This window comes from Halichoerus grypus, chromosome 10 (genome assembly GCF_964656455.1).
Source record: "Halichoerus grypus chromosome 10, mHalGry1.hap1.1, whole genome shotgun sequence".
Lineage (NCBI taxonomy): Eukaryota > Metazoa > Chordata > Mammalia > Carnivora > Phocidae > Halichoerus > Halichoerus grypus.
Window position 1 is genome coordinate 116,025,501 of NC_135721.1, and position 10,450 is coordinate 116,035,950.

General features: G+C 54.9%; 1 protein-coding gene across 2 annotated transcripts; it reads left to right on the top strand.

The window, feature by feature from the left end:
- Positions 1-5,651: 5,651 nt before the first annotated feature.
- Positions 5,652-10,044, top strand: SPAG4 (sperm associated antigen 4). 2 transcript variants are annotated; one of them, XM_036084398.2, is made up of 12 exons: positions 5,652-5,961; positions 6,459-6,563; positions 6,855-6,921; positions 7,089-7,150; positions 7,391-7,434; positions 7,752-7,777; positions 7,898-8,006; positions 8,267-8,342; positions 8,515-8,630; positions 8,982-9,149; positions 9,658-9,747; positions 9,860-10,044. In XM_036084398.2, exons 1-12 carry the CDS (start codon positions 5,652-5,654, stop codon positions 10,007-10,009), a joined length of 1,323 nt encoding a protein of 440 aa, XP_035940291.1. In that variant the 3' UTR covers positions 10,010-10,044. The 2 variants fall into 2 exon arrangements, with proteins under 2 accessions (XP_035940291.1, XP_035940285.1); XM_036084392.2 differs by having other exon boundaries at positions 5,811-5,942.
- The last annotated feature ends 406 nt before the right edge of the window (positions 10,045-10,450 follow it).

A 10,450-nucleotide genomic window follows, 5' to 3' on the forward strand; every position in this document is an offset into this window, starting at 1 on the left:
GGGACAATCTGGTCTTGCTTAGATGGCAGGAGGTTGGGGAGGGTACCTGTCCCGGATGGATGCTCCAAAATCCTCCTCTGCCCAGGCTCCAGTTGCATCCTCTGGGGGCTGATACTTCAGGTCAAGCTCCACCTGTATCTGAAACCAAACACACAGTGTGCCCCAGCGCCCCTCAAACTGCCTGGGGCTAAAAGAAGTCCAAAGACAATGCCTTTTCTTGGCCTGCATCTGTGATTAGTTTGTGGTTCCTCTCTGGTCATTAATAATATTGACAACTTATTAAGAACTTAGCATGTGCTAGTTACCTCTTGAAGGGGCCAAACACGACTACAGAATTCTCTTGTTGCTCTTGGAAATTCATGACTGTGGGCTTCACTGTTCTGCATGGTCTGGCCCCTGCCAACCTTTCCAGTCCTGTCTCATATGAGGTCTGCTCCTGCCCTGCACCCCAGTTATGCTCTCTCAGAGCACTGGGAGTTAGTTAACTCTTATCATCCTTCCATTCAAAGTTCAACCACTACTTCCTCAGGGAACCCTAGCTGACCCCCAAATAGGTTACATCCCTCTGTTATACACTTTCCCAACCCCCTACCAGCTCTTTTGTAACACCCATCAGTGACAATTTTGCATTTATTCGTGTGAATATTTGTTTAATGTTTGCCTCTCTCTTTAGATATAGAATTCTAAGAGGACAAATCCTTATCTGGCTGTGCTCACCACTCAATCCTCATTGCCTGGCATAGCTTACAATCAGAGCTCAACAAACAACAGACTGAAAAGTTCAACATTTCCTATGACTCCACATAATGTAAATGAGGAAACAGCTTAGTGAAGCTAAATAACTTGTCCAAGTTCTCAGCTGGGAAATGGTGTATCTGAGATTGGAACCCAGGTCCATTGCTAGCAGGTTATATGACCCTCCATGAAACACCAGGAAAATCCAGCCAGGTTCATATTTGCCTCCCAAAAGAACTTAGTCTGGTCCCAGGCCAGGGAGCAGAACAGAACTTCTCTTCCGCCATTGCCACACCCCTGGTCCTCAGAGCTGAGCCTGGCCCTTAGCCCATGTAGGGGCTAGCCCGTGTAGGGGCCACAGTGAAAGGAGTCCTGGCTGGGTGGCCTTGTTATCACTCCTGTCTGGATCTCAGTTTTCCCCTCTGAAAAATGGAACTCTCTGTCTAGAGGGACTCTCAGGCTTGGGGATGGCAGGCTGAGGACTGGTGGGACTCACCGGGGTCACTCACAGATTCTCATCCACTAGGGCCTCCCATAGCACCAAATGCCCAGTACTCTGTAGCTGCTGCAGGGAGATCACCAGTGTCCCGAGAGACCTGCGGGTGTGGCAGGGAGCAGAAGAATGACCCAGGGGGATGGCCCCACGCCACGTCCAGCCCTACCTGCATCCTTGGCTCCCCCAGGCCTACTCACCTGGGGCTGAACACATGGCTGCAGTTAACCACTGCACAGACAGGCACTCCCCAACCAGCGGAGCCCCATGGTGTGGCCAATGGAACAGCTGCGGACAGGAGGAATCTTGGGATACACAACACTGGGCTGACCCTGACCGCCAGTCCAGAGCCTATCCTAACCCTGAAACAGGATCCAACCCTCCAAACTTGGAGCTAATTCTATGACTAATGTCCCAAACCTGGAACCAACTCCCCCTTCCCCAACACAGGGTTGACTCCAAACTAGGGCTGATCTGAGGGTAACTACCAGTCAAGAACTAATCCCCCCCAGTCTTGATTCTGACTGGGTCTGGCTTCTCAAGCCTGAGACTGACCCCACTTCCTGAGAATACAGCTCCCAAAACCCAGGAATATGCCCCCAACTCATAAAGAGGGACTGGGATGGAGCAGAGATCAGCTTCTCCACATCCAGGACCCAACCCCACTCACCTCACCGATACCTGCTTCTTGACCACAGTGAATTCTCCTTGTTTTTTGGGTGAAGCCTGCTCAGAATTGAAATAGTCATTTATCAGTCCCTCCCCACAAAAAAATCACACACACACACACACACACACACACACACACACACACACCACAGACGCCCAGCCCAGGGTCCAGTCCCCCAGGGTTCACCCTTAAAGAAAGGTAGAAGATGGACAGGGAAAGAGGCAGAGAACTGGGCTGGGGGAGGAAGGAGACAGGCTAGAGAGATGCCTAGGCCCTGGACTGAGGGCCTAGGAAATGGAGAAATGGGAGCCCCCCCAGTTCCAAAATCCTTAGAGCACCCCTACAAAGCCTCACCCCAAAAGCTGAGCCTCACTTGTCGGTCATGGGTGCCTGGCAGCCCTGTCAGTCGCCGCACACATGCAGTCAGAGCCATTGCTCCAGGGCCGCTGGCTCTCCCTCTGCCCGTCTGCCCTCCTGCCCACCTGCCCACTCACCCCATTCACCTCTGATTCAAGTGGACTCACCCAGCAGGTTCAGCAATCCCTGCCCTTTAGTCAAACACACAGGCAGGCCTGGAGGTCATGGGTGGAGAGGGAGCCGAAGGACTGAGAGAAGGGGGTAAGGTCCCTGTGGTCAGCTCAGTCCTCCCTGCCTGCACCAGCTTTAGCCTCCATCCTGCATGCATCCTGATGAAGTGGGAGCTGGGATAAGGTGGAGATGGAGTTAAGGAGAGAGACAGAACCCTAGTCTGTCCCCACTAGCCAATAAGACCTCAAGGGCACTGGTCTCATGATGCTCCTTAATCATCTCTCTGTCCTCAATGCCCCGCTGAGGGTCTGGTATGTGGTAGACCCTCAAAAAACTGACTAAATAAATGGATGGATTAATAAATGAATCCCCTAGCCCCCAGCATTAGTTCGGTAGGCACTCAACACATTTGAATTAATGAGTGGTTGAATGTATGTCCCTAGCTTGCACACAGCAGGTGTTCAGAACATTTCTTAATCAGGAGCCAGAGGCCCTTAACTTGGGGACTTGGGGTCTTACTAGTGGGACCAGAGATAAGCTTCAGGGTGTCTGAAAATTCTTGAAATTGTCTATAAAATATTGAACAATTGTGCGTTTTTCTGGACATAGAGCTCCTTGCTTAGGTTAGTAACCCTTAAACAGATGTGCAGTACGTTTACCGAATGAAGGAATGAATGTATGTGGGAGTCTCTAACCATGTGTGATTGTAACTGTGTGTTGAGTGCATATCCTGGCCATCCATTTAATCATTCTGTTTAATGACACCTGCTATATGCAAGACTTGTGCTATGCCACCATGTAGGGGAAGGGTGCAGCCACAGAGGTGAATCAGACATGTTCTCTGTCTTCCAGTAGCTTCACAGATTCCAACACCAAACAAAGTGTAGGAAGACTGCAATTCCCATCAGACCACGATAGGGTCAGGACTCAGGAACTCAAGAGGAGGGAGGCCAGAGGCGCTTTCCCTGAAGAGACAGTGTTTAAGATGGGCTTTAGAGGGGACACCTGCCTGGCTCAGTCGTGGAGCATGTGACTCTTGATCTCAGGGTCATGAGTTCAAGGCCCCCATTGGTCATGGAGCCTAGTTAAAAAAATAAATAGGTAAAATAACATGGGCTTCGAGGACAGGAGTTGAGCAGAGAAGGACATCCAGGGGAAGGAATGCAGGGTGGGTTCCAGAACCTGCGATTTGTCATTTTGGCCTGTGTACAAGGAATGTATCAGGCAGCAGCAGAGATAAGATTAGACCTTCAGAGGAGCTGGGTCTTGCTGTGTGGCCTTGAGCCAGACATAGTCCCTCCTTGTGCTTCAGCTTCTCCAACTCAACAGAGGGGTTGGAAAGCCCTGTTCTACCTGTTTCCCAGGTGTTAGCTGCTCAAATGAGCTTTGAGGTCTACAGAACACCAGACAATCCGGCATGGGTTGTTCTGTTTTTAAGTAAGGTCCAGGTTAGACCTTAAGGCCCCAGATGTTGGGGGAAGGCTTCACCTCCCCAGTTGACAGATAGGGGCAATGGGATCCAAAGGAAGGCAGAGAGGGGACCAGAATTCTTAGCTTGCCGTGCCTTGGCCTTTCCCTCCCTTCACCCCTGAACTCTGTGGCATCTAATCAAGCAGGGTATTGATGCCACCCCTCTAGAAACTAATGTGGGCATTTCCCCTTCTTTTCTTTTTTAAGATTTTATTTATTTGAGAGGGAGAGAGAGAGCAAGCAAGAGCACAAGAGCAGGGGGAGGGAGAAGGAGACTCCCCGCTGAGCAGGGAGCCCCATGCTGGGCTTGATCCCAGGATGCTGGGATCACCACCAGAGCCAAAGGCAGACGCACTCAACCAACTGAGCCACCCAGGCATCCTGGGCACTTCCTCTTCTGGGCAGGAACACAGCCTGGCAAGTTCTCGCTCCCCCTCAACCCCTCTAAGAACTGTCACTTTCTCTTCCTAACATTCCAAAGAAGATGGGATGTGGCAGAAAGTACTGGGCTCGAGGGCAAGATTTTGGAATTCTAATCTCTATCATACACTGTGTGGACCCTAGAAACCCCTTTCCCCTTTCTGGATCTATTTACCTAGCTGTGTAATGTGCATAGAATGTACTGCATTGCTTTTCAAAGTGTGGTCCTTAATCAGGATCAACATATGGTTGTTAAAAATGCACATTCCTGCTCCCACTCAAGAAATGCTGAAGTAGAACCTCAAAATGTACCTGGGAACCTGAATTTCTATTCTGTTGCACAGTAGGAGTGTGGGAACCTCTGGTCTCTTGGCTGTGACCATCTGGGATTCCTCATTCCATTTTCCGCAATGCAAGACGGATGGTCTGAGTGTGGGTATGGTGGTTGATGGGTACTGAATTCTCACACCACGGACCTCTGGTGAATATGGGTTTGAGAGAGGGAAGCACAGATCCCAAGGTCAGAGTTCTCTGGCCTGAGGACTAGGACGAGTGGAGGGGCCTGAAGGGTCGGGTGACTCCCTGCCTCTTCTCCTTCTCCTTCTTCTTCTTTCTCCTTCTCCTTCTCCTTCTCCTTCTCCTTCTCCTTCTCCTTCTCCTTCTCCTTCTCCTTCTCCTTCTCCTTCTCCTCCTCCTCCTCCTCCTCCTCCTCCTCCTCCTTCTTCCTTTTTTTTTAAAAGATTTTATTTATTCATTTGACAGAGAGAGAGCGCGCGCACAAGCAGGGGGAGCAGCAGGCAGAGGGAGAGGGAGAAGGAGGCCCCCCACTAGGTCCTGGAGGATACACTAGTGAACAAGACAAAAATCCCTGCCTTCATAAAGTTTACGTTCTGGTGGGTGTGACAGGCAATGGATATGATATGTATGTAAGTAAAATATGCAGCATCTTGGTGATATGAGCTGAGGAGAAAAACTAAGCAGGAAGAGGGATAATCTTTTATGACAAGTGCGTAAGATAGGGCGTTCTAGGAAGTGATGTGATGTCATCTCTTGCTTTAACATGGGAAAGAATAAGAGACTGCCATGGCTCCCAGGGACGTCACGACTAGCTCTGTGACGCACCCTCAGGGAGTTCCGTAGAGACCCTAGGCTCCTTTATGACGTCAGCAGCCAGGCTCAGCTACAGGGGAGAGGGCTGAATCCGGCCGGGGGGCCCGCCGGCTGCACACAGGGTCCGTGGCGTCCCGGCCGCGCACATCGGCTGAGGGAGAGCCGAGGGCCTTGGCGGCGGCGGCGGCGACTTTGGCGTCCGTGAGAGGGCGTCCCGGGGTCAGGATGCGGCGGAGCCCTCGCCCGGGCTCAGCCACGTCCCCTCACAAGCACACGCCCAACTTCTACAGCGACAACAGCAACAGCTCAGTGAGCGTCACCTCGGGGGACAGCAGCGGGCACCGGTCAGCTGGGCCGGGGCCCGGGGAGCCCGAGGGCAGAAGAGCCCGGGGCTCGAGCTGCGGTGAGCCCGCCTTGAGCGCAGGAGTGCCCGGAGGAACCACATGGGCTGGAAGCTATCGGCAGAAGCCGGCGCCTCGGAGCCACAATGGGCCGACCGCCTGTGGCGCGGCAACCGTGAGGGGCGGGGCCTCGGGTGCGGGCGGGGTCGAACCCGGGAGAGCTGAGGGAGGGGGCGGGGCCCAGGGGCGGGGCCTGGCATGGAATCGGGATTAAGTCTATCTGGACACCTCCTAGGGGGCGGGGCCTGTAGGGCGAAGAGGGGAGGCACCAAATACGATTCCCTAAGGGGCGGGACCTCGGGGTGTTGGACGGTCCTGGGAAGGGGCAGGGAAATCCTGTGATTGGACACCACTGAGGAGGCGCGGCCTCGGTGTTAGCATAAGTAGCTACAGAGAAATAGGGCAGCGCCAAGACTTGCCTGGGGGCGGGGCCTCCGTTCCGCAGGGGGACCAACGTCTTGATTTAGCAAGGGGCCTCAGAGTGCTGAGAGAGACCTAGGGTGGGGATGCGGTGGGACCAGTGCCCGTGGAGGCTGCCCCGCTTCTGGGCTGGGGAACCTGCGGCGCGGTCTCGGGGAAAGAGTAGACCTGCCTTGCGCAGGGCCCCAATGGCGCCCTTGGGCTCCCGCAGAACCGGCTGGCTCTCCCGTAGTCTCTGAGGAGCAGCTCGACCTTCTCTCAGCCCTGGATCTGAGGCAGGAGATGCCTCCACCGCGCGTGTCCAAGAAATTCTTGAGTACGGGCCAGGCCAGCCTGGAACCCCTCTGACCCTCTGGCTCCCCTCTCTGAACTCCAGTTCTCATTTCTGAGAGACCCTGCTCGTTCTGAGTCCCGATGCCATGTCAGTCTCCAGCCCTTTCCCTGAGCCCGATCCACCTTCCCTGAGCCTGAACTCATTCTCCTTGCCCCCATCTAATTCTCCTAGACCACCCCTCTCTTCCCAAGCCCCTCCTGAACCTCAAACCCCACGCTCTCTGAGCCCTTCTTCATCCCTGCCCTCCCTCTAAGCCTCCTCTCCTCTCCCCAGACCTGCTGTTGCAGGTGCTGAGCGTGTTGCTGTCCCTGGTAGGAGACGTGCTGGTCATTGTGTACAGGTCAGAGGGAGGGAATGGGGCGGGGAGCAGGGCCGGACCCGCGGAGGCTTGACCCTGACTCAGTCAGACCCGGCTGAGTCGTGTCCGCGGATGCTGGGTCTAGGGCCCCGCATGGGGCTGCGGGGTGCATTAGGGTCCGGGGCCTCAGTCTCCCTCTGGTTCTTCAGGGAGGTCTGTTCCATCCGCTTCCTGCTCACGGCTGTGTCACTGCTGAGCCTCTTTCTGGCAGGTGAGGGGGTGGAGAATCCCCTGGGGCCCCAGCCCTGGCTGTTTTGCAGCCAAACCCGGCACATTTTCTTCTATATCCCTCAGCCCACTCAACAACTTCAGCTGCTCACAGTCCCCTTCAGAGCCCGCTAGCCCCCTCAGACGCAGCAGCCCCCCTCAAGCCTTTTCTCTCCTCACCACCCCTTTATGCCAGGGAAACCCTCTCCCTCGGCTTGCCCTTAGACCACTCCTCTTTCTCCAGCACTCTGGTGGGGGCTGCTGTACCTGGTCCCTCCTTTGGAGAATGTGAGTCAGGGCAACTGTATCCCAGGGTGGTTGGTTGGCAGGGTATGACCCTGGAGATTGTGGGGGTCCCCTTGGCTGGTGGGAGGGGGACAGCGCTGGAGGCTCTCATCCTAAGGAAGGGATATAAACAGATCTCTGAAGGACTGTGCCCAGAGATGGTTGGGGGTCTCTGAGAGGTCCTGGCAGGTCAGGGAAGGGAGGGGGGCAGTCCTCAAAAAGAAGGCCCTTTGAGTCCAGCTGCTCCCAGGCTGATGTGGGAGAAGAGAGTGGGTGGGAGCTGAGCAGCGCTGTATTTTGTCCCTCCCTCCCTCCAATAGGAACCTAAGGAGATGCTGACTCTAAGGTGAAAGAGGGCTACTGGGGTGGGGAATTAGGGGGCTCAAAGGCGCTTCTGTGCGGGGCCTTACGGGAAGTGCCCAGGCAGACAGTGAGCCAACCGCGCGCGCCAACCTCCCGCCCGCAGCGAGTACCACGAGCGCGTGCGCTCCCAGGGGCAGCAACTGCAGCAGCTCCAGGCCGAGCTGGAGAAACTACACAAGGAGGTGTCCAGCGTTCGCGCAGCCAACAGCGAGGTGAGGCCTGCAGCCTCCTGTCTGTCCAAAGTGTCGCCGCGTGGCTCCGCACACTGCTTAGTCCAAGGTCCACCTTGGAAGCCCCTTGCGGAGCCCCGTTCCGTGGGTCCCGAGCGGTAAACCCCGCCCCAGAGCCCTGACTTGGGATTTCTCCCAGGGCCCACAAAATCCAACCCAGAGAACCGAGTCCCAGAACTCTGCCCCCCAAAAAATCTGCCTGCAAGTTCCATCCCTCCAGGACCCGCCCTCCCTCTTTTCAGAGAGTGGCCAAGATTGTATTCCAGAGGTTGAATGAAGACTTTGTGAGGAAACCCGACTATGCGCTGAGCTCTGTGGGTAAGACCCAGAGACACTGCAAGACTGAGACTCAGAGACACGGAAGGGGGCGGAGACATTGACACAGACAGACCTACGCACATGCCCGGACAAAGAGACCGACCTCGGAGACCCTGCCCCAGCTGTCTGTCAGGCCTGGGAGCCTCTGAATGATTGCTTCTCCCTGCTCCAGGGGCCTCCATCGACCTGGAAAAGACATCACACGACTATGAGGATGCGAACACTGCTTACTTCTGGAATCGCTTCAGCTTCTGGAATTACGCGCGGCCGCCAACGGTTATCCTGGAGGTGGGCCTGGAACCTGGGTCCCAGAACCAGACCAGGGGCGGGATGCTTGGGAAAGGACCGCACAGCTCCTTGGAGGTGGGACCCAGCGGAACTGAGGGCGTGGCGCTAGGCGGGGCCCTGCCTGGCAGAGGATGGGAGCGGCTGGAGGCGGGGCCTGGTGGTGCTAGGGACTGGGGCACCGAACAGGATCTGGCTGGACACACACCCGGGCTCCGGGTGGAGGACTGGGCGGGGCCGACGAAGACGTTGAGCTGAGGGGGGGCAGGGGGGCTACCTGAACCAATGCCCAGGCTGGGGAAGGGCCGAGTAGCTCTGTCGGTGGGTTCTGAAGGTCTACCTGCTCGCCTGCAGCCAGATGTGTTCCCTGGGAATTGCTGGGCTTTTGAGGGCGACCAGGGCCAGGTGGTGATCCGGCTACCGGGTCGTGTGCAACTGAGCGACATCACCCTGCAGCACCCACCACCCAGTGTGGCACACACCGGGGGAGCCAACAGCGCCCCCCGCGACTTCGCAGTCTACGTGAGTGGGGCTGAGGCTAAGGAGGTGGGGGATTTTGCCTAGAAAGTACCAGTCATGAAAATTGGTGTCACTATCTGAGTCTTCGCTTGCTTATCTATAAAATGGAGATACTACCACTCGCCTCTCAGGCCTATAGGTTATAATTACAACCATATCCAAACATTAGGTATGGCTTTATTGAGCGCTTATTCTGTGCTTTGCTTTACATGGATCATCTCCTTGCATCCAGTCAACAACCTAAGAAGTGCTATCATCTCCCCCCTCACTGATGAGGAAAGTAATGCTCAGAAAGGGGATCTTATTTGCCAAAGTCACATAGCTAACAATTGGCCAGACTAAACTGCAACCTGGTTTCTTGGAGCCCTCATCCCACACTACACTACCGTAACACCAAAAGAGAAATGAGAGCGTGCATACAACTACTGCCATAGTAGGTCCTCCATGAAGTTGCTTTCTCCCTCTCCCACCTGTGCCTCACTGTTCCCTCTACTCACTCTTCACCCACCAGGGCCTCCAGCTTGATGATGAGACTGAAGTTTTCTTAGGGAAATTCACCTTCGATGTGGAGAAATCAGAGATTCAGACTTTCCACCTACAGGTGTGTGTCTCTGGGGGCGAGGGTGCTAAAGGAACGGGCCAGCAAAGGAAGACTGGAGAGGAAGGCAGCCCTTGGGACAGCAGGCCTTGGCATGATCCATTTGTCTCCCCAGAATGACCCCCCAACTGCCTTTCCCAAGGTGAAGATCCAGATTCTAAGCAACTGGGGCCACCCCCGTTTCACATGCTTGTATCGGGTCCGAGCCCATGGCATGCGAACTTCAGAGGGGGCAGGAGACAGTGCCACAGGGGAACCCCATTAAACATGCTGATTGTTGAAGTAGAGTGCAGGTCTGTGTTCAAAGAAGCTGGATCCATGCTGAGGTGGGATGGGGAGGGCTCTGGTTGCCTTTGGTATATAAATATGGTGTGTGGGGGGGTCTACTTTACAATGCACCCTCTTAATTTGGAGAAGTTCAGATCAATATGATAGCAGCTCATGTTTATGGAGTACTTACCATGTGCAAGAGATGGTGCGCTGGACATTCTACACATTATCTAACTAATCCTCATAACCCCAGAGGGGGAAACCGCCCAAGTCACAAAACACTCAAGGGAACAGTGCCACAGTGGAACCCAAATCTACCTTCTTCCAGAGGCCACCCTCTGTAACTCAGAGCTGCCAGTCAACCTGAAGCCATATTTGTGCACCTCGCTTCCTGCCCCTACCCTCTGGGAAAGTCCCCCCAACTCCTGCTAGGTGC

Excerpts from the sequence above, each read along its gene's own strand:
- SPAG4 (XM_036084398.2), top strand. The coding sequence starts at position 5,652 with ATGCGGCGGAGCCCTCGCCCGGGCTCAGCCACGTCCCCTCACAAGCAC. Across the intron at positions 7,151-7,390 it reads GCTGAGCCTCTTTCTGGCAG|CACTCTGGTGGGGGCTGCTG; the intron begins GTGAGGGGGTGG and ends CTCTTTCTCCAG. Across the intron at positions 8,007-8,266 it reads TTCGCGCAGCCAACAGCGAG|AGAGTGGCCAAGATTGTATT; the intron begins GTGAGGCCTGCA and ends CCCTCTTTTCAG.